At 34.3% G+C, this 24396-nt stretch overlaps 2 protein-coding genes across 2 annotated transcripts; both read right to left on the bottom strand.

The window, feature by feature from the left end:
• Positions 1-469: 469 nt before the first annotated feature.
• LOC119837999 (facilitated trehalose transporter Tret1-like) lies at positions 470-9129 on the bottom strand. The gene is made up of 8 exons (XM_038363811.1): positions 9090-9129; positions 7773-7928; positions 6155-6353; positions 4971-5161; positions 4009-4267; positions 2692-2821; positions 2018-2129; positions 470-738 (listed from the first exon to the last, which is right to left on the bottom strand). Exons 1-8 carry the CDS (start codon positions 9127-9129, stop codon positions 470-472), a joined length of 1356 nt encoding a protein of 451 aa, XP_038219739.1.
• A 6147-nt stretch (positions 9130-15276) lies between these two features.
• On the bottom strand, positions 15277-23409 carry LOC119837998 (facilitated trehalose transporter Tret1-like). Its single transcript, XM_038363810.1, has 8 exons — positions 23319-23409; positions 21855-22010; positions 20311-20509; positions 18816-19006; positions 17984-18160; positions 17174-17385; positions 16316-16427; positions 15277-15542 (listed from the first exon to the last, which is right to left on the bottom strand). The coding sequence occupies exons 1-8, from the start codon at positions 23407-23409 to the stop codon at positions 15277-15279; spliced, it is 1404 nt and encodes a 467-aa protein (XP_038219738.1).
• Positions 23410-24396: the final 987 nt, after the last annotated feature.

Genomic DNA, 24396 nt, shown 5'->3' with positions numbered 1-24396 from the left:
GATTAGAATCAACTGATTATAACATTATAACTGAAAATAATATCCATTGGTTAATCCATCACGTATATTTTTTATTTATTCTGATTCTATTTCAAGTTTTTTTTAATATGATGTAACTTTCCCTAACATAAACATGATCATGTCCTTAATAAAATACATTATTCATTAACATGTTATATTTATTATAAACCACAAACAAATACCTTAGAATTAATAACACATAAATATTCGACTATTCTAACGAACTTTGACTCATCGAAACGATTTGAATTTTTTATTATGTAATAGATGTCAACTGAGCTGGTGGTTCGCCTAATGGTAAGCGATCACCACCGCCCAAGAATGCGCTACCCGCTTTTAAGGAGTAAGGGAAAGATTGATGACTCGAAATAAGGAATGGACAGGGAAGGGTTAGGAAAGGAAACGGGCCTCCGGAAAGGAATTAAGCCTCAATAACATCCCAGCCGCGTCATCTACTCAACATTTCTTGTATCTCATTCAAGTTCTTGCCCTTGGTCTCTGGTACGTATTTGTATGTGAATAGGAAAGCAGCCAAGCACGAGCAGGCGAATATTCCGAAGGTGACGTCACCGCCGACAGCCTTCACCATGGTTCCGAAGCCTGTGGCAACTCCGAAGCCGATTAACCAGGCAGTTGTCATGGATAATGCTGAGCCAATACTTCTGGCGTTACCACGGAACATTTCTCCCAGCAACGCACTAGGCATTGTTCCGAATCCTGTGAAAATGTAGTGTAATTTAAGACTCTCTGGTCTTTTTTATAAGAGAAGAGGCAGAGCAGGCCACCTGATGGAAAGTGGTTAGCGTCGCGCTTGCGCAACCAAGACGGCAAGGACTTGGACTAGAAGGATTGCAAATGCCTTGCCAGCTTTAAAGGTAGGTAGGAGTATGCTCTCATCAAAGGTTGTAGTCGTATATCGTAACCATTTGGAAATTGCACCGTAAGGGGCAAATGGGTTCTACGTGTCCGGAGAACACATAAAGAAATCTCTTTTACCTTCTGGCAAATGCATTCTTTTCCTTACAAGGAGTATTCTAATCACAAAACTCAAGGGCGTCGCCAGCCGATGGCGCAGGGGGGGGCAAGTTGACTTTACTACAATTCATAATTTTCTCATTCTCTATGAATGAGAATTGTAGGTATTCTGTGACAGTACAGTCCAATGTGTAAAGCTACACGAGCACGAGCTCTTGACTATGCAATAAAAAACATGTAAATAAGTTATAATAACATTTATTAGAAAAATAGAATAAAAAGGAGTTTGAATTTGAATAAGCTCCCCCTCCCTGCCTCCCCTTGGCGACGCCCTTGACAAAACTTAAGACAATTTGTTAAGGAATGGAATAAATAATTTCAAATTTGAAATATTTATACAGTCACTTTGAATTCTGGACTCTGGACTTTGGTCTTGATGGACATACGTAAATAGACATGACTAGGAAAGACTGCTAAAGAAAACATCTGTAATCCGTCCTAACTCTTATCGATTAGCATTGATAATGGTGTTAGGAAGTTGTATTGTCGGTCGTCCGCCGCAGAATTTACAATTTTAAGTCGTTTTAGTAAGTTAATCAACGTAGGTACGTTAGTTAGGTGTGGGACACATGGATTTAAAATATGTGTGTCCCTGTAAAGGTACCTAATTGTATATTTTTTTTTGTCATCACAAATGATTATCTGTATATTTTTGAGAGACTGGTGCCCGAGATAAGTATAGAATACTTGTGTTTCGGATCACCAGGCCCCCAAGAATTTACAGTTACATATATAAGATAAACAATGAACATCATGGACATTACTGAAATTATGAGAATTTTTTTAAAAATGTAATATATAAAGTTTATTTGTATACTATATTTTTCAAAAAATTATTCTGCTAATGGATATATTTTATCTGAGTGATTGAATAATGTTGAAAGTTAAAGTAAAATGTGTGTGTGTGTATGGTGCATATTAAACATTAATTACATAAATAATGGTTTAATGCTGAACTTACCGATTTCATAAGAAAAGAAGTATAGAATAAGTGCAAACAGCGGTAACCATCCGATTTGTATTACACTTGAACTCTCAATTCTTACGAGATAAAAGTACGTGCCCAAAATTGACTGAAATAAAAAAAAAATACCTTTATATACCTATATAAATTAAGTTTATTGTCACCTGACATCAACATGAGGGATACTTAATAGGACTGTATTTTTTACTATTATTATTTGCCTTTGTATGCTCAGAAATTCAACTTTTGTGCACTTAATTACATATAGTCTTATATACTCAGTGATATTAATATAAATTTCCATCATTAAAAAAATCAATTTAAATAAAATATTTTTTTATTATAAGACTAGCTGTCCGCCCCGGCTTCGCCCGTAGTACATATAACCTATAGCCTTTAATAGGCTGTCTAACCGAAACACCGAAACGATTTTTCAAATCGGACCAGTAGTTCCTGAGATTAGTGCGTTCAAACAAACCAACAAAAAAAACTCTCTAGCTTTATAATATTAAGTATAGATTATTAATCTTTAATGATAACATTTTTATTTTCACCCATCCGTTAATATTATCATCTAATATTCTATTATACATATCAAAAGCATATAACAAGGTAGAAAAAGGTACATATCAAATTGACTTGTAAAATTAACAATATTGAACTCTACTCACCAGGCTTACAGCACAGAATACCGTGGACACCAGCAACAGGATTCTTCGCCCAGCCCTTTCTACCACAAACGGGGCTACCATACTAGCTATTAACCTCGTCCCTCCAATGTATATCGTAGCCAGGTCCGGCCTAGAAAATACAAAAAATTAACACAAAAGATATATAAGTTTAGACAGCAGTTGCAATCGGTTGTACTCGGGTAATATTCCTTGTATATATAGATTATATATAATACCTAGCTGCGCCCAATAATTTCACTGGCACTAGTCTATATCCCGTAGGAATATCGGGGTAAAAAGTTGCCTATATGTTATCCAGTTGTCCAGCTACCACTATCTACCAAATTTCATTGCAATCGTTTCAATAGATTTTGCGTTGTTGCAAAATACTTCCTCAGAATCTTTCGCATTTATAATATCTAGATATCCTTGTCAAATTCCATATCCGGCCGACAAAAATGTTTTGTTTAAACAACTCATTGATTTATCTCATAGTACGTTTCATTTGGTAAGTGGGGAAGCCGGAGCCTGTCGTCGCATCCCAGTGCATCCCAGTCGTTTACTTTATATCACTCACCAATCCTATCTTTGTCGACGAAACGAAACCTTAAAAATATTTCATATAAACAATCGATGCAGAACTTTTTGAGTATTTGCGTTCACTAACTTTTATAACATTTCTATTATAAGAACAGAGAATCTCGTTTTTGTTTTAGGAAGTCGTTTAATGCAAACGAATTGTACGTTATTTAATTTTTAGTTTTATATCATTAAATTATATGTTTCCATTTATAGTGACGTATGTTTTTTTTATAAAATGCACGTCGCTTTCAACTTAGACTGGAAATTATTGTATTGTTGATAAGTACCTATAAAAAGTCTGAGTTAAATCTGTCCGTTTCAAATGCATACAAACATACATGAAGATAATGAAAGCGTTTTAATAAAAATGTATTATATAACGTTTGCTTTGTTTTTGTCCTTTCTTTTCCTTTAATTCACTATATACTAGTTGTTATTAATTTACCTTAATATTGCTTATAGAATATGGCCTGTAAGAAAAAAATCCTTATACCTGAAGAAAGATAGCTCAATCCAATTTATATAGCAATTGGTACATTTAATTATCAATTATCTCATATAATTTGATTGAAATAGGTCTGTTCAAAAAACGCATTTTTAGCAACGATACTAGAAGTCCAAATATCTGCGACACTAACCTTAGATCAAAATTACATTAACATAAAAATTGTTCCAGGCATATTTTGATCTACATATTTGTCTGTTGACCTGATAGATTTAAAAAAACTTTCAAACCTGATAGACGAGCCGGCCATTTGGAATATCGAAGTAGCAAAGAACAGTACAGCCGCCACACCACTGGTTTGCTGCAAAGTGCACAGACTCAACGTAATAAACAGACTCCATCTGTTCGCTTTCACTGTGAATATCTTGATCCAAGCCTTCCAGCTATTTGCTTCATTTCGCTCCGTCCCTTTGACCGATTCGAAAACATTATTCAAATCATTCACTCGACCGAGGTATCTGAGAGTGCTCTTGGCTTCCATTTCTTTGCCTTAAAGTTGTAAAGGTTTAAATAAACAATAAATAATCTTCTATATCATTTGATAGTATAAGACAGGAATGTCTGTCCGTATACCACTAATTGATAATTTTGAAGCGGTTTTTTAATGGATAGAGTGATTGAAGAGATAGGTTTGTATGTATAATAATCTTATATATAAAATTCTCGTGTCACAATGTTAGTCTCTATACTCCTCCGAAACGGCTTGACCGATTCCTCTGAAATTTGGTAAGCATATTGGGTAGGTCTGAGAATCGGCCAACATCTATTTTTTATCCCGATATTCCTACGGGATACGGACTTACGCGGGTGAAACCGCGGGGCGCAGCTAGTCTTATATATAAAATTCTCGTGTCACAATGTTAGTCTCTATACTCCTCCGAAATGGCTTGACCGATTCCTCTGAAATTTGGTAAGCAAATTGGGTAGGTCTGAGAATCGGCTAACATCTATTTTTCACACCCCTAAATGATAAGAGTAAGGCAGAACAGCGTTTGCCGGGTGCAGCTAGTATCTATATAGATATTGCTTAACCTTGATTTATATGTATATTTGTTGTTATAACGGGAACAGAAACGCATAATATCTGAATATTCCAACAAGAATTACCAACAAATATCTAACGTTAAGATTAGTCTGGTTACAGTTTTAATATGCACTTTTGCAATGTCTCCAACAAAAATGTATTTTTTACCTATTATAGCATAGTAAACTGGAGATTCTGGTATGAAATATAAGCCAATCAAATGTGCAATATTTATCAATAAAGCGAAATATCCTGTCATAGTGTATGATACAAACGATCCTACAAAATATGCAGCCAGAGTGCCAGATATACCAATAATTGAGGTTGATGTCAAGAAAATCCCTCTGATGTTTGTCGATCTGCAATCAAAGTTAATGTTAAAACATTAAGACCATTTAATTTTTTATCTATTCACGCTCCTTTGTCTTATCTAAATAAATTGTAAAATATTCTTATGGTAATTTAACGCGAAACTTATGTGTAAAATTCCCAAATAACGTTTTTCGGAGACCTCTTCCAGTACATTCCTTCTCTAATCGTAATTATTTCCTTATCTTTTACCCCTTAGAAGCGGGCGGTGCGGCAGAGGTACAACCTCTGTGAATGTTCATGAACAGTGGTGATCGCCATCTAGTTCTTACCATCTCAGTGTTCCGCTATAATATAAAAAATAAAGATAAAAATATAAGCTTATCAGAATAATTAAAAGTACAACAAAGAACAAGGACGCATAGTATAGATAATGACAAGACCATACCGTGTGTCATATGTATTGGTCTCCGGTTCGCAAACATCTGGTCTTTCCTTTGTACACAATGAAATTCATTAGATGAAACTATGTATATTTGCTAACTGGGTATGTGGCCTGTAATACACGCCCGTCATGGGAAAAGTACCCTTACTGTATGTGGATTAAGTTCTAATATGATATTTTATATCCGGCATGCATGACGTTAATTTAATTTATTCCCGAACGAAAGTGTTAGGCAGCGTGATATACTCTTCCTAAAGTAATATATAGGATGTGGGAGTCGAGCACGCTGAGGCACGAATTGAGCTAGCTCGCACCAGAGAAGGTGCCACACCCCCACAGAAAAACTTTGTGAAATAGTAGCATGAGTTTGGTTCGGTGTGTGGGGAAGCCGGATACCGTAACCTTTTCTTCACCCTTCCCAAGCCATTCCTTAATTCCCTCCAAATCCCTTTAAGCGGGCAACGCATTTACAGGTAGCCTATCTCTGTAAAAGTTAATGGGCGGTGGTGATCGCTTATCATCAGGCGAACCACGAGCTCAGTTGCCCGCTGTGACATATAAATATAAGAATTAAAGAAGCATCAGTTCCTATACTCACGCAATTTCACCCACATACACCAAATTGCTGACCGTAACCATGCCCATTCCCAAGCCGCTGATGATCCGCACAGCATATACCATGTTGATATTCCTTGTAGTCACAATAAGAATTATTGCGGTGAGGTTTAGAAGACTTCCGAAAAGCAAACATGGCTTTCTACCGATTATATTGGATAGGTAGCTCGGTATATACGGCCCTGGAAATGGTGGGAATTAGTAACACAATTAAAAGTAACCAAAATAAATTATAGAATCCAGAAACAAAAGCGCTTTGATTACTTCAAATAACTTTCCCAAAATATCCCTAAGTATATTTAATCACTAGTGATCCGCCCTTGCTTCTTCCGTTGTATATAGTACCTATAATAAAGCCCTGATCTGACGTACATATCCTACGGTGAAATAAGTTTTGAAATTGTTCCAGCAGTTTCGAAAATTAGGGCGCTTAAACAAAGAAGCTCTTCATCTTTATACGACTAGTGTATATTTAACGAAATCTCTCAAATTAATCTCATTCTGCGGGTCCTCCAGGTACTCTATGGACTACGAAGAGCGCTGGGGGACAGAACGGGGATGTTATCCATTACTAGCTGCGCCCCGCGGTTTCACCCGCGTAAGTCCGTATCCCGTAGGAATATCGGGATAAAAAGTTGCCTATATGATATTCCAGTTGTCCAGCTGTCAGCAATCGGTTCAGTAGTTTTTGCGTGAAAGAGCAACAAACACACACACATCCTTACAAACTTTCGCATTTATAATATTAGTAGGATTAGTAGGTTTATCACAATGGGGATTTACTCGGAAGGAATCCGACTTAAAAAAAGTACCCTATGAATTAAGCCGCAAGTTGATATAAATACGAACAGAACTTTTTCATAGTCCTTTTCAGTGGTTTACCGATGAACAGGTATTTCCTATTAGCTGTCATGCGAAGCCATTAGCAGGACCTAACTATAGAGTAAACCTTTCCGCCCTGCTCCATTTAAAGTTATGTTAGCATCGCTTTGATTAGTTTTGTATTGAGTCGGTTTTCGCATGACAATCTATTAACCTTTTAATAATAATTTTATTGTGCGATGTTTAGTTAATCGTATGTTGTTTTTATTTGTTTTTTAATAAATTTACGTTTGCATTAACACCATTATAACTATTATTTTATCAATAGAGGTTGCCTCGGCTTCGTTCGTGTAACATATTATATAATAAAATAGCACTATATATATAATAACTATCTAGCTTTCTGCCCGTGGGTTCGCTAGCGGAGAGTAAATGGCTGAGAAGAGGAATGCGCTAATGTTTAACCGTGTTTTAAAGTAGCTTCTACCACTTTTTCGCCTCCTTCTTCTAAAAAGTCACACCAATAAATCGGTAATGATAAACACAAAATATAGTTTATAAGGAATAACATTTTATAATAAACACTAGCTGCACCCCGCAAACGCTGTTCTGCCTTACTCTTATCATTTAGGGGTATGAAAAATAGATGTTGGCCGATTCTCATAGATACCGGATAAGCACAAAAATTTTCATCAAAATCGGTCAAGCCGTTTCGGAGGAGTATGGCAACGAAAACTGTGACACGAGAATTTTATATATTAAGATTAAATACATCTTACCAACAATAGACCCCAAATACAAAAGCGAGCCAATCCATGAAGCTTGGGTATCCGTGATCACCTCCGCCAGAGGGCTCTGATTCAGATTTTGTAATTTCGGAATGATCGGAGCTGACCACCCTACACTATATCCATCTATAAACTGACCTATATTTACTGTAATAAATAAATTATTGTTAATACGAATATTCACGTGTCTTATATTGAAATAATAAAAGATTTAAAAATGGTACCTTCCCTCCTAATTTTTTATGTAAAATGACCCAGATAAGGTTTTTTGGACTTCCAATTTTATCATACTTTAATTTTAATTTTTAGTTTTATAGCATTGAAATGCTTTATAAATGAGAAATTTTGAAAGAATAGAAAAAATTTGATCACGAGGCAGGAGAAATTTCTCATACTTTAATTTGTTTTTTTATTTGTGCCCTTTTTGAAAATTGTCATTTATTTTAATTTTTATACAATACATGACGAAAACGTGTTTATTTTAGTGTACTATTATAATAACGAGTTGCGATTTATCGAATGTTGTTTTAATAATATGCGTATATAATTTTAACTTAACTTACTATACGTCTCATAAATAATTAATTAATTGGTAAAGTTTTAGGTCTAAAATACTGGTCCGTGAGACCGGCGACACCAGTGGCAGGTTAGAATCCAAATGATTGTTATTTTATATACCGACCTTGATAGTTCTTCTCTATTGACAATAGATACATATTTTTTCAAATCTTCACTACATAGTATAAAACAAAGTAGCTTTCTCTGTCCTATGTCACTATGTATGCTTAAATCTTTAAAACTACACAACGGATTTTGATGGGATTTATTTTAATAGATAGAGTGATTCAAGGGAAAGGTTTATATGTACAATAACATCTATTAAACTACTCCGAATTCAACATAATGTGATCGACTGACATCTGTCAGCGCACTGTCCTAACTGCTACACCGATTGGGCTGAAATTTTGCATGCAGATAGGCTATCTGTATGGTGTAGGTGTATGCTAATATGGGATTTTGACAAATTCGGTTAGCATTTGATTCGGAGGGCATTAAATTGGGTTGAAAAGTAACTTGGAAATTTCGTTTACCACGCGGGCGAAGCTGACTATTATTATTAAAAACCAATCGAAGTAATTTTTTCGCATGTACATAGAACAATATCTACACTTATTTTAACAAAGAATTAACTGCATTTTGACGAAAATTAATGAAATCACCAAAATACCTCATCTTGTTTAAATTAATTAAATATAAAAAAATCCGTACCCGGTCCTATTTCTATTTAAAAAAAGTATACGTACGTACCACAAGCAACAATAAGTATTTGAGTCCTTATATACGACATGTTATAATAAAATAAGATTAATGAAAAATAACACTAATATTTATATAAATTCATGTGCTAAGACACGTTACGAATGAAGAATGAATTAACACTAACTTAAAATCGAATGAGCCTCAACCAAAGACTCCATTACTTAATAGACACCGCGTACGAATACTTTATGACAATAGGCTTTACTTATGCCCATAATATGTTTATTTTCGACCATTACCGTGAACCGTGAACATCTCCTGCGATTATGCAAAAAATTAACTTCTCTCGAATGAAATTTGTTTCCCAGAGCTCAACTTATGCTGGTTAGTATCTAAATCAGAGGCAGATTATTCTTTGTTTTACAATTGTGACAAATTCAATACATTCTTCACTTTTACTTTGTGTAGTGGCGTAACGTACTATTATTTAAATGACGTAATAGGCATGTAAATAAATAGTGAATATTAAAAAAAATAGGTACATAGATTCAATATTATTAAGTATAACCTAAGAGGGTATTTCATAAATAAAGAAATAAAAGCAAATCCATTGAAGGTTTTTTTTTATGACAGAGCAAGCAAAGGAGCAGATGGGCCACCCGATGTAAGGTGGTCACCACCGCCCATAAACACTTGAAATACTGGCGGTGTTAAAGGTAATTTGCTGGCCTTTTAGGGACATATACGCTCTTTTCTTGAAGGCCCCAATGTCGCAATTGTTCGGGAACACCGTAGCTAGTAAATCGTTCCAAAGATTCACCGTACGCGGAAAGAAGTGACGATTTATGATTGTTATCATTTTACCTAGACATCTCATTTTTATAAAGTTTATGTCTTTGCCTTCGAGTGTTTCTAGTGCTGCCTTACATGTCCTTTACTATTGTCTAGAAAGTTAGCTTTTTAACTATTTATAAAGCCGCATGTAAAACCTTGGTGTCTTGTTTTATAAAAAAAAAACAAAAACGTTGTAAATAATTACATGAATAGATTGTACTATCACTGTAAGGTTATAGTTAAGAAGGTTTAAAGAACTATATATAATAATCTCATTTGTAGTATTTTGTAAGCATCAAAGAAATAGCAGTCACTATCGGTCTGTGCACATCCCATCACTAGTTTTAGAATTAGTATAATACGTCACCGTAACTTCCCTGATTTGTTTGAGATGCCCTACCTTAAAACTACAGGTTCACATGCACTCATTACGGTCCCTCCGCCCTGCTCACCTCAGTATGTTGACAAATAAGTTTCTTAGTAGAAATTATGACATTAGGTGTCTATTAGATTATTACGTCATTAGCCTCAACCGTAATAAGCACGAAAATTAAAAAAACAATCTGTCAAGTCAGCTTTAGCATGGCAAATGCCTCATAACAAATAATATTGACGTAAACAAAATGGCATAATTAATACAAACATGGTAATTAACTTATTACCTATATGTTATCTATTTAAGTATAATTAGGTGTGTATATTTTGATACACAGTAATACCAGAAAACACTACCTATAATTACGTGCCTAATTTACTTTACATATATTTAAATTATTAGTAGATTATTATAGATTCCTTCGTATTATTACACAGCCTATCTCTTATAGTCTTCATTTAGTGTTTCTAAATAAAGACTATAAGACTATGGCCGAGAGGCTAGGCGTTGCTACGGTTAGGCAAAAAACGCGGGTTCGAATCCCGCCCCGTGATCGAATTTTTTCTATTCTTTCAAAACATTTCTCATTTATAAAAGTATTTCAATGCTATAAAACTAAAAATTACTCGACTATAAGACTGATTTTTTTTACAACGATGTTATTGTCGCCTTTTTATGATATAAAATTGCTGAGGGTTGTGGACGAATTATTACCGTTATTTTTAAAAAAGTGCCCAGGATGCTACCCTGTGGTACATCGTAATTATCTTCTCTCACAATTTTTAGGCACAGTCTCGAAGCACACAACAGCCTTAGTAAAACTATACACATTAGAATGTCGTCTACTTCATCTGACATACCTTTTTCCCGTCTAAAACCAAACTGACGAGATGATGAGATAAAAAGATAAGGACATAACATGCGACAAATTATACCGATTTGATTACGACCTACGAAATTCCTTCGAAAGGATAGATCCTGGAGTACACCGTTACAATTTGCGAAGTATTGTGATTAAACAGTGCCACTTCGATAGAATATAGATTATATTCTAACGAAGTGGCATCGAAAAATAATGCGTTCAGTTGTAAACTGCTGTTCAAATGTGTTAAATTTTTTTTAATTCACGTGTTAATACAAAAATTAACCGTTACAAAAATAATAAAAAAATGCAGAAACTATAAAAAATTGCTACGTAAATAATTAATTAATCAAGACTTTATATGGAATTAATTAATATGATAAGCAAAGTGAACGACTTGTAAATTGTTTTATTTATTTACATATTTAAATAACTTTTATGCAAGAGAACGTGTTTTCGTGTAAGAATTTATAAAAAAAAATATTTGTAGACCTCAACAACTGGTAATTTAATACTATATTTGTCCCGACATTTTAACAAATATTTATTTTTAATTTTTAGTTTTATAGCATTGAAATGCTTTATAAATGAGAAATTTTGAAAGAATAGAAAAAATTTCTCAAATATTTATTTTTTTACAAAAATCTACACTGCATTCATATTATCTAAACTAGACCATAAGATGGGATGGAACCACAAAGCGGGCACGGGCTGTCGAATAAAAAACTATTATAAAAATCGGTTAACCTAGCAAAAAGGTAACGAAAACAAAAAAATTGTTCAATTGAACCCTTCTTTTTCCAGTTGGCTAAAACTGCTTTATTCTATATCACAACATGTGCATGTGAAAGTGTATTTTACATACACGTCGCAACGGATCAATTTCTTTATATAATTAATGATGACATAGGCTTCGCCAACATTTTTACTGAGTATCGTAATGATCTTTATACGATCTTTCGTTTGATATCAATATTACTAGGGTAAGAAAAAAGCAACACCTCCTTTTTTATTTGCGAGCGTCATTTTAATAATTCACTGATGACTAATTAATAACACCTCATATCGAAATCTTTCGAATAGTTTGGGCTGTAAAGCAGCTGTTTATAGTTATTTACATATATACATATGTATGTAGTATATACGTATGTAGTATGTAGTACATATGTATGTAGTATGTAGGGTAATGTCTCTCGAGTATATACTCCAGAGACATTACCCTTCTTGTGTCACAGTCGGATAATAAAGTACACCACTTACAATACAAGAACGACGAACTTAACGGTTTTTGATTTATTATTTTTGTCTCCACTTGGATTAGAACTAAGAAATTAATAAAATACATAAATATACCTGCCCAATAAAAAGTCTAGGGTAATATTTCGTTGAAATATCAGTTTGAAATATGTCGAAATGTTTATTTACATTATACTTTAGAATGAGCCCTTTACCACGTTACTTAAGGTCACTGAACACTGCGCCAACGGGTCGGCAAAAATGTGGAAAAAAAGTAATTTTTTCCAGTCCAACTTTTTTGAGGAAATTCCAAATGAAGAGACATTTTTTGTTAAATTCTTTAATTATTATTTTCTGTTACATCTGTAAAAAATATTTCCTTTAATCATTTCAAGGTTGATGAAATAGGAGATTAAGACTGTTTGACCAGGCGTATTTTATAAACATCTCATGCAAACAAATGCATTAGGATTTTTACATGTGTGTATGTATTCTAAGCGATGTCGATTAGTAGATTCGTAGTAGTGCAGAATACAAAAACTATATTAAAAATTGTTTAGTTCAGAGAGCCTACTATAGCATTAATGAATATATGGAAGATGACAATCCATGGAATGTTGTCGTTTAAGAACCACAGATCTGTTCATTGGCGTCATTGTTATGTACATGTTACATATCTATATATATAAAATTCTCGTGTCACAGTTTTCGTTGCCATACTCCTCCGAAACGGCTTGACCGATTCCTCTGAAATTTGGTAAGCATATTGGGTAGGTCTGAGAATCGGCCAACATCTATTTTTTATCCCGATATTCCTACGGGATGCGGACCTACGCGGGTGAAACCGCGGGGCGCAGCTAGTATTATATAGAATTAAAATGTAAAATTGATATTATTTTAAAAGAGCAAATACAGAGTTTCTTGCCGGCTCTTCTCTGTAGGGACTGCCTTCCGAACCGGTGGTAAATGTTATAACTGTGAACCAGTGGTAAATGTTATAACTGTGTAATATAATGACGATTGAAAAGTGCTTCTATAAGTCTAATTGAATGACAAATTTTTGATTTTGAGTTTGAGATTGAGTAAAATTAACTTAAAACTGATTATTTCATTAAAGAAAGAAAGAAAGAAACATTTATTTGACTCCACAAAATTACAATTAAAAAATAAAACAATAAAATTAATATAACACAATACAACAATGAAAATGAAACAACACAATAAATAGCTTACACAAGAAAATAATTAAAACAATGGAAAAGAACTAATTAAATACCTTTAATACCTTTATAACCAACCACCAGAACCAAATGGGGTAGCCACTCAGTCTTTTTTTTATAGTGGGGAAATCTTGCATAGATACCCACGGCCCCCGGGGATGGAGCCGTGGGTTATGTGGGATTCTTACCGACCAAAACCCCACTGTGTTCCGTCGAGCCGCTTGAGTGAACGGTCACGGGAGCCGGTTAAAATTCATCCACGACCGTAGCCACTCAGCCTACACAGCAACGCAGTTGACACACTGATTTTCAGTGGCCCCTCTTTATGACAGTTGGAGCGGCAGACGTATTGAAATATTAATTATATAAATACATAAAACTGATAGATTTATATGAATTAATAAAAAAATGTTTTAAAATAAAACACATTAGATTAGTAAACAGATAAATATATAAATAATATACCTACATAACATAAATGAGTAAAAACAAATAAGGTTGGATTTGAAATTGTTATAATGAGTATTTTTTATGTTTCAATTTAAAAGTCTTTAATGACGTCAATGATTTTAATTAAATGACGAAAAGACGTTAGTTAAATGATAAGTAAAAATACTATATTTACAATTTCTGTTTATTAGTTAAGCTGAAGAGTTTGTTCGTTTGGACGCGCTAATCGCAGGAAGTACTGAAACGATTTCACAAGTTTGATTTGTACGTAAACCCTGAGTAATATACAATTACGTAGGTATCTACAAACAAGCGAAGCCGGTGCGCACCGCTAGTGTATTGCGTAAATGTAGACTTTAGTTATTTATATATTATAATGCATTAAATTAAACAAGATTTGCTCTATGAGTAAGAACTTATTTTCTTTATTTCCTATCATTTTTTTAACCTGTTGAGTACAGACATATTATACTACATTATATTATTTTTATTTTAAGTTGAATACAGCAATTGGTCTTTTTTTTTTATTTTTTTTATTTATATATATATATATTTCAGATAACATCTTATAATATTTGAGTTGTAAACTCTTCAGCCTTGTTTAAATTATCCATTCCTCCTATTTATATCTATCAACCCATTTAAATTATCGCGATCGGTGGAGCTGTTCTCGAGTTAACAATGCACTCCAATTCATTCAATAAACAAATATCTCCTATGACTATTGATGCATATATCATACATCAGTGGAAATAGTTTTTCACATCAAAATTCAAAGTTATTTCTACCGATCTATTGAATAAATTACACAAATATATCAAGTTCTTAATTTAAAAACAAACACTATAATAATGACATATGACTACAAAAGGTTACTGGCGCCCCCAGGGCAGGTACCAATCCCGATTCTAGAATGGCACATGATATATATATACACAATGGTACACAAAAAGAACCCACGCAGTTGTCGTGTAAAGCTAAAAAAATGCATCGGAATTGAGTACAGACCGAGAGAGAAATGAGGAGGGAGAGAGCAGAGGTGGCTCTGTTTTTGAAGGTCGGTAATCTTTACTAAATATTATAAAGCTGAAGAGTTTGTTTGTTTGTTTCTTTGAACGTACTAATCTCAGGAACTGCTGGTCCGATGTGAAAAATTCTTTCAGCGTTAGATAGCCCATTTATTGAGGAAGGCTATAGGCTATATGTGTACCACAGGCGAAGCCGGGGCGGACCGCTAGTTAATTATATTCAACACATCTAGCTCAACATCTCCTGGATCTCATTCAAAGTTTTCCCTTTAGTTTCCGGCAAACAGAAGAAAGTGAAGAGGAACGCCAGGACGCAGCAGCCGCCGAAGATCCAGAATGTGACGTCACCGCCCAGGGTCTCTACCATCGAGTTGAAGCTGGTGGTCAGAGCGAAGCCAACAAGCCAGGTCAAGGTGATGGCGAGAGCTGAACCGTTAGAGCGGACGTTTGGTCGGAACATTTCGCCAACTATCGCATTGGGGATTGTTCCGAATCCTGGAATAGTTCATTATTATTTATAATATTGTAGACTTTATGCTTGTATACAAATACAAATTAATAAATTTGAGAAGGCTATTGTAAACTGCAATCTTATAATTACCAACCATGTATATATATAGTAATATGAATATGACATTTACGTACTACATATTTGATCTGTTGTGTGTGTATATCTGTATCAAAATAAATGTTTTTCTCTCATTTATTATTAACTAGCGGTCTGCCCCGGCTTCACCCGTGGTACATATATAGCATATATATCTTATATGGGCTATCTAACTCTAACAGAAATAATTTTTCAAATCGGACCAGCAGTTCCTGAGATTAGCGCGTTCAAACAAACAAGCTCTTCAGTTTTATAATAAAAGTATAGATTATCTAAAGTGCTCACAAATCTGACAGGGTGAACCCTCAGTTCACCCACGCGTCCGTGCTAAGACGCAGTAGCCCTTCAGGCTAGCATCGAGAATCACCACAAAAAAAATCACAAATCTGAATTTATCTACATAAAAAATTACTCCAACTATGCAGTTACGGACAAATTAATGGTTAATGATAATTAATCTAGTTTGCAAAAATTATTCCTCATTTATTTCAACCTTTTTGTCTCTAGTTATTACATCACAGTTTGCACAAATTTTTGAGACGTAATTTAAGCAACTTTTATTTGAAATTTTAAAGTAAAATAAGATTATGAGATATTCCCTAAATCATTAATCTATAATGAATAAATTAAATATACAATAAAAAAATATACACAATATTACCAGCTTCATAACAGAAGAAGTAAACAATCAGTGCGACCATTGGTAACCATCCGATATTCGTCAGAGCTGGACTATCCACCCTGTCCAGATAGAAATACAGCCCAAGAACCGACTGTAAGAATAAATACAAATTTACGTTTAATACATCATTTTATTGTATACTAGACGCTCATCCCGGCTCCGCCTGGATCAAGATTCCTGTTTTATCCCAAGGGAGCATTTAAACGGGATAAAAAGTATACTATCACCCTTATATCACTTTTACATTTATAATATTAGTGTATTTTACACATTGGTATTCGCTATTCACCTCTTCACTCGACGAAACATTCGTATAAAAGTTTCGTCGCGAATGTGCATACATTCGTAACTAGTATTAAATGTACGTATAATAAATAATATAATATATGTATAATCTATAATATATATATACACTAGCTGCACCCGGCAAACGCTGTTCTGCCTTATTCTTATAATTTAGGGGTATGAAAAATAGATGTTGGCCGATTCTCATAGAAACTGGATAACCACAAAAAATTTCATCAAAATCGGTCAAGCCGTTTCGGAGGAGTATGGCAACGAAAACTGTGACACGAGAATTTTATATATTAGATATGTATAATCTACCGAAAAATAATGCGTTCTTAGCAGTATGTTACAATTTTTTGATAGACGAGATAGATAGAATCTCACTAGATACAGCGTATACATATTAAAAGCGTGTTTACCTTTTAACTTTTTTAATTCATAAGTATTAGTATACCTTAGAAAAAGAGATCTTAAATTGTGCTCATGTGTTGTACAGTTCCAAAAAACAAACAACATTTCAAATAATATAAGAGTACATAAACCACTAACCAAACTTATACTACACGCAGCCATCGACACCAATAACAGTATCTTCCTTCCAGATCTATCAACAAATGTAGGTGCAATTAAACCCGATACTAATCTGGTAACACCAATAATAATCGTGGCTATATGCGGTTCTATCGACGAACCAGCAAGTTTGAATATGGTTGTGGCAAAAAATAGCACGACAGCTACTCCGCTTGTCTGTTGAAAAGCACCTGGAACATAGTCTTAATTTAACTTCTGGGCGAGAAATTGTTAAAAGAGAAGAGATTCTAATGGCGCCTCGGGATATTCTCTTTTGAAATTTCGCATTTATAAAGCATTAGCTGCGCTTCGTGGTTTCACCCGCGTAAGGCCGTATCCTGTAGGAATATCGGGATAAAATGTTGCCTATATGTTATTCCAGTTGTCCAGCTGTCTACGTACCAAATTTAATTGCAATCAGTTCAGTAGTTTTTGCGTGAAAGAGCAACAAACACACATACATCCTTATAAACTTTCGCATTTATAATATTAGTAGGATAGTAGAATTAAATTGTTAAAAGAGTTAAATTACTATGGATGGCTTCAAATGGTACATAAAGAAAGGATCATTGTAGATGTTTAATATATGAAATAAAATATAAGTTTATAATAATAAATCGAAAACTATGCTCTCTTGATTTATAATCTGGTGACCACATACCATCAGGTGAACCACCAGCTTCGTGGCTCGATTTAACATGGTAAAATACTAAACATTTTCCTCGTATACAATCTAATCAAGACGATCCAATTATCCATATACATTTGGGTTGATAAAAAAATTATTACCTAACGTGAATGTTAAAAACAGTGAAATTCTATTCGATTTTATAGTAAATATTTCAATCCAATCTTGAATTTTTGTAGTTTCAGATCCTTTAAATTGGGAAAAAGTGTCCAGTGTTTTATCTACATCGTTAGATCTTCCAAGTCGATTAAGGGTCTTCGCTGCTTTAATAGCGTCACCTGTAAAAAATGACAGTGCTCAAATAGTGAAAATAATGCTATTATGATAGACGGGACGGGACGGGATAGACTATGATCTCTATATCTATACATATAAAGTCCTCGCATGTTAGTAACCATACTCCTCCGAAACGGCTGGATTGATTCTTACGAATTTTTGTGTGCATATTGAGTAGGTCTGAGAATCGGACAATAACTATTTTTAATACCCCTAAATGATAGGGAAAAGGCAAAACAACGTTTGCCGAGACAGCTTGTAATTAATTAAATGTAGTAAATTTGAATTGTATAACTTTTAATTAACGAAATTTTTTGACATTTTAGTTTCATCAGGCGATATAAAGTTGGCATTATAAAAAGAAAATAGCAAGGTATGTCTTAACTATAAACATTCGGAGTTAAAGTTAAAAAACATTCTTTATATTTTGCAATTTTATAAAGATAAACTATCACAGTTCTGAGAAATTTTGAAAGAATAGCGATTTGATCACAAAGCGGGATTCGAACCCGCGTTTCTTGCCTAACCGTAGCAACGGTTTAACGGCAAAAATTTCTCATTTATAAAGCATTTTAATGCTATAAAACTAAAAATTAAATATCACAGTTCTTTTAGAATCGTAAATAACGTACTAGCCTTCCCAAATAATCAGCTTACCTTTCATGGCCAAGTAAACAGGTGATTCAGGTATGTACAAGATGGCAATAAGGTGTACTAGAGAAATCCCCAATGCTATATACCCTGTACAAACATAGGATATAAAAGGCACCACGGAGTAAACCAGAAGCGTGCCTGAAATACCCACTATTGACGTGGATGTCAAAAGAATCCCTCTTATGTGTGTAGACCTGTAAATAAAATCAAATTACCAGCAATCCTTTCTAAAAAAATAAATCCCAATTACCCTTGATCGGGGCACAACACGTGAACAGCTGGATCGATTCCGCTAAAAGTAAACTCAGTGCAAAGGATCTTATAAAAGAAAATATCCTTTAAAAATTTGGACACAAAAAATTTAAAAAATTAAGAAAACTTACAAAAAAAAATCCATTTCACTTTTTATATCCCCTTGACTCGGAATTAAGAAGATTTTCCCATTGTCATCTTTAATTTAATTATGTACGTATAGTCTCCTACTATCCTACTAATATTATAATTGCGAAAGTTTGTAAGGATATGTGTGTGTTTGTTGCTCTTTCACGCAAAAACTACTGAACCGATTGCAATGAAATTTGGTACGTATACAGCTGCACAACTGAAATAACACATAGGCAACTTTTTATCCCGATATTCCTATCGGGATACGAGCTTACGCGGGTGAAACCGCGGGGCGCAGCAAGTATATTATATTATGTATGCCCATAACATAGCTAGCGTGGAACTTCAATTAATTTATAAAAAGAAGATCATTATCTCCGCGATATATCGGTTGATATATCTAATGCGATAGATAAAATAGGTCTAGAACGTCTATTGCATAATTGATAGAATAAAATTTATTAAATATAGATTGGAAAAGATATCACATTTTTATTGAAAAACAAACATGTAGCTGATGACTATTGAACAGATTTGGATGATTTATTGTTATAACACAAGGAACAGAAATGGAATTGAAATGTCTATGGTATATGGATATAAAAAATTACTGTAACTGACTGCCTATCGTTTCGTTTCTCTACAAAGCAGACGAAACCGCGGTCTTGCTAGCTAGTCTTGAAATAGCAAAATTCCGTTTGTGAAAATTCTAAGAGTAGTTACGCTGCTGAGTTATTAATAGGCGACGAAGTGTGATGTCAATTGTATTGAATCATCTTCTCTTATATATAAAAATCAATTGCTGTTCGTTAGTCTCGCTTAAACTCGAGAATGGCTGGTCTGATTTTTATAATCATGGTATTTGTGCATTCTGAATAGTCCAGGGAAGGTTTAAAAGGTAAGAACAATACGGAGGCGGGCGAAGCCGCGAGCGGGAAGCTAGTAATCAATATAATTTTACCTATGGAATTTAAGTGTTCTAGTGATAATGTGATATGCGCTGTGTTCAGAAATAATGTGTCTTTGAGTTGGGCATAAGAAATAAATAAGTATTGAAGTTGTTTTATCTTACAAAAGCAAATTTTATGACATACAAGTAAACGATTTTACTTACGCGATCTCCCCAACATATACAATATTTCCAACGATTGTCACACCCATTCCTAATCCGCTTATAACCCTTAAAGCGTAAACCATTGTTAAATTCTTGGTAGTTATCACAAGGATGTAAGATGTGATGTTCAGGAGTCCACCGATAAACAAACATGGTTTCCTTCCAATTAGATTTGATAAAATACTCGTTACATATGGCCCTGAAAAAGTTTTTATCTTAGTTAGAAAAATAATGGTTGCATATTATATAATAATAGATTTTTAAAGATAGTAATGCGTTTGATTTGATAGCAATACCTATCGTAGATAAAACAGTCTGTTATGTGTGAATAGATAAATAAAGTTATATAAATATAAGTGAATGTATTTTATGTTGAATTACAATAAATATTATAATCATCTATATCGCCTCCAAATAGTCAGAACTAGTCCAAATTAAAAATAGGACCTCTAAATAGGACCTCACGGGATTCCTAGTACCTCTTTGTAATAAAAAAAGTATAATCAAAATTGTTCCAGGTATAGTCGAAAGTTCTGAGGTAACGAAGCCAAAACAAACAGTAAAATTGAAAACCTTTCTCATTATTTTTGGAGTCGGTTGAAAAGCAAATAGATTTATGAATTTTCATTCATTAATGGCGATCTCTCACGTTCGCATGAAGTGTGAGACGACATTTGCGTTTATTTTTTTAACACGTTTATATTAACTCCACCTGTATGTTTGGACATAATCGACTCATATAGACTAGAATTTGACCCAATTTAAGCGGACAGATTTATTTCAAATTTTGTACACTTATTACGGAATGGTGACAAAATAATAATAATTTCAGGAGTTTATCTTATTATCCTGATCAGGATCGCCAGGATTAAATAAATTATACATATATGAAAGGTGAATTATGTATATTCGCGAATGTATGCACGCATATGAGAGACCCGCATATGAGAAGGTAATGTAAGGACACTAAAAAGTCTCGCTTCGAAGGCAAGTTATCAGATTGTCTGTAAAGTGATTCAATAAGTGAGACAGATGGGAAAACATCTGCTGTATACTTGAAGAAGGATCTCATTCATGTGTAATCAGTAAATAATTTACCTTTTTTATCTCGTAATGTATCTAAGAAGTGAAATAGTTTTCAATTACATATAAGAAACTTGCTCATTTATTGCATTATTCTAGATTTTTGCTTTTGTTAAACACAATTTCGCAAATCTAAATTCAATTAAACACTCTTTTTTATTTTTAAACTCTTTAGCTTACTATCAGGTGAGATCGAGGCCAAGCGCTTCCCTATTGACCACTGCGGGAATCCAGCTCCCCCACGTACTGTGAGTGGGGGAACCGGAGGCTCATTTCCTTTAGACATCCTTCCCAGTCCATTCCTTCTTTGCAATCGGGAAACATTTCCTTTTCCCCCTTAAATTTTCAGAGGAAGTGCCTCTGCGAATGTTCGTGGGTGGTGATGATCGCTTACCATCAGGCAAACCACCAGCTCAGTTGCCCGCTATGGCTTTAAAAAGTTATAGTGATATTAAACTTACCCACCATAGCACCTATATACAGCAAAGACCCAACCCATGAGGCTTCTAGGTCCGTGATTGGTTCCTCCAAAGGATTATCAGTCACGTTTTGTAGTTTTGGTATGATGGGTGCAGACCATCCCACACTGTAGCCGACAACAATTTGGCCTATGTTTACTGGAAATAAAGAAAACATCAACTAACAAGAAGAAATAAATGTTCTATAAGATTTCTCTTCTGGCTTTACTTGATTGAATACATTTGTCCTTGTACCTATGTATCTGCTTGGTAAAAATTGAGGTGAATATCAATACTATTATATGGAAAATAATACATTTTATATAGGTTAAGTTTGTGAATTTGTGACAGGCAGTAATCTGAATCTACTAAAAAGATTAAAAAAATCTTTCACCGTTTGATTTATACCTGATCCCCAGATGTAGACAGATTGTATACAGCTGTAGACAGGTAGGCATCCCCAGCTGTATTCCCTAGTCAATCCCAAAACAACGACAGTTAATATAGCACAATATTTCTCACCGTTGAATCATATTGCTTTACATTAAATTCAACCGACTTAAATAAGAGGTATGGTACAGTTCGACTGAAGTTTTTTGGCTTGTTTCAGAACTCTCGACTGGGTGAACTGATTTTGATAATTCTTTCTTATGTAAAAGTCACGTTATGTGCGGTGCGAGGGGTCCTGGGTTAAATTCCCGGTGGGGACGCACAAAAAATATCTCGATCTGGCAGGACACAGAAGCCTGATCACCTACTTGTCCCTAAAGAAAATCGATCAGTGAAAAAGATGTACATCGTCTGCCCCATACACCACTAGGGGACACGGGACTTCACTATAGTACACCCTCAACCTTAACTATTATTAAAGTACTATTTATTATTGCCATGATTAAAAAAGCATGCTTCGTTGTGTTTAATTTCACACAATACCTTCCTCTCAACATATTTTTAATAGAAGTATAGAAGTCGCTTTATATCTCAGGAAACCATGCGCGAAGCTCGTGTAAGTTATTATTCATTAAAATAATGAACCTATAATACGACTATAAGGTTGAACACCTGGCTTCACACGAAAAGCATTAAACTACCTGTTGCCCATAGCTTCGTTCGCGTGGGCAAAAAAATTTTCACTTTCATCCCCTTGGGGGTAGAATTTATCAAAATCGTTTCTCAGCGGATGCCTACATCTTAGTCACTATCTGGGAACCAAATTTCAGCCCGATCGGTGCAGTAGTTTGGGCTGTGCGATAAATTATTGACCTTTGCATTCCATATATTTGGAAGCACTCAGTGATCACGATATCCAACGGTGAGAGAATTTCTCAAGCTCCTGTAGTTCCTGAGATTAGCGCGTACAATCAAACACTTCAGCTTTATGATTAGTATGGATGTATACATACTTAACAATGAAAGTCACACAAGTATTTAACATCATTTGTAAGTATATCGCACATTAAAACTTACTACAGGCCACAATAATCAGCTGATATGTCAAACTGGCCTCCATCTTGAAGCGTGCCCCTATTTCTTTGTATTCGCACTTGCTCACCTCCATGGGTCGACAACATTACCACCACTATGACTTTGCAACACCTATTTAATAATAATAGTTATTATCATTCAATTAATCAACTCGATCGTATCATTTGATCGTAATCTAAATTGTTAATTGTGTGGACCCGTTGGTAATTTGATAAGGGTTCCGTAATAATAAGCTAAAGAGAAAATGTAATAAAATTGGCCACCCATACAATTTATGACCGTGCAACCGTGAAGCTCATTTTTTTTTATTATTTCTTGTCATAGCGGCAACCGAATCATGCATTTCTGAAAATTTCAACTGTTAAGCTATCACTGTTCTTGAGACACAGCCTATTAGATGGACGGACATACAGACACACGGACAGCCAAGTCTTATTAATAGGTTCCCGTTCTACTCTTTGGGTACAGAATCCAAAATATATCCTAATAAACCCTTAATATTTAACAAAGAATGTTTTTACAAATAAAACAATATTCAATAAATTAATTTATCCAATTAAATCCTGCTCATGTAATAAACTTATAACAATCCCTAACTCAATTATAGTATTATTTCAACCGTCGAAAAATTTTAATTTACATATTTAGCTTTTACAATTTAACACATTATTCGTTATACTATAATGAGAATATATCTTTTATGTATGGCGGGAAATACCTTTTCCCAAACGTACGTCAGATGCAGGGCACGAAGTTCACGGGATCTTGGCTCTATTTGAGATCTAATATCGTTTTTACAGGGAAAACCGTATGTGGTCGTCTCGGCAACATTTTAGATGAAATGTTTTTGGTGGGGTTCCTATTTCTGTGTAGCTTTTAAAAAAGCCAAACCTAACCTAACCTAACATATCGAATGCCAATTTCACATTAATTTTTATTTTTTTTTTATGTCACAGTCGGCAATGGAGCTGGTGGGTCGCCTGATGGTAAGCGCTACCACCGCCCATGAACATTTGAAGAAGCGTAAGGTCAATTGCAGACCTTTCGCCGCTACAAATGG

The sequence above is a fragment of the Zerene cesonia genome, chromosome 29 (assembly GCF_012273895.1).
Source record: "Zerene cesonia ecotype Mississippi chromosome 29, Zerene_cesonia_1.1, whole genome shotgun sequence".
Taxonomy (NCBI): domain Eukaryota; kingdom Metazoa; phylum Arthropoda; class Insecta; order Lepidoptera; family Pieridae; genus Zerene; species Zerene cesonia.
This window is presented reverse-complemented; position numbering and strand designations above follow the sequence as displayed.

What these genes read in the sequence shown, in the direction of transcription:
- LOC119837998 (XM_038363810.1), bottom strand. Translation starts at nt 23,409, where the DNA reads ATGGAGGTGAGCAAGTGCGAATACAAAGAAATAGGGGCACGCTTCAAG. An exon ending in GCTGATTATTGTGGCCTGTA is followed by an intron (nt 22,011 to 23,318) that starts GTAAGTTTTAAT and finishes CTTTATTTCCAG; the next exon opens with TAAACATAGGCCAAATTGTT. An exon ending in GTTTTTAACATTCACGTTAG is followed by an intron (nt 17,386 to 17,983) that starts GTAATAATTTTT and finishes ACTATGTTCCAG; the next exon opens with GTGCTTTTCAACAGACAAGC.
- LOC119837999 (XM_038363811.1), bottom strand. Translation starts at nt 9,129, where the DNA reads ATGTCGTATATAAGGACTCAAATACTTATTGTTGCTTGTG. An exon ending in AATACTTATTGTTGCTTGTG is followed by an intron (nt 7,929 to 9,089) that starts GTACGTACGTAT and finishes TATTTATTACAG; the next exon opens with TAAATATAGGTCAGTTTATA. An exon ending in ATGGCCGGCTCGTCTATCAG is followed by an intron (nt 2,822 to 4,008) that starts GTTTGAAAGTTT and finishes TGTATTTTCTAG; the next exon opens with GCCGGACCTGGCTACGATAT.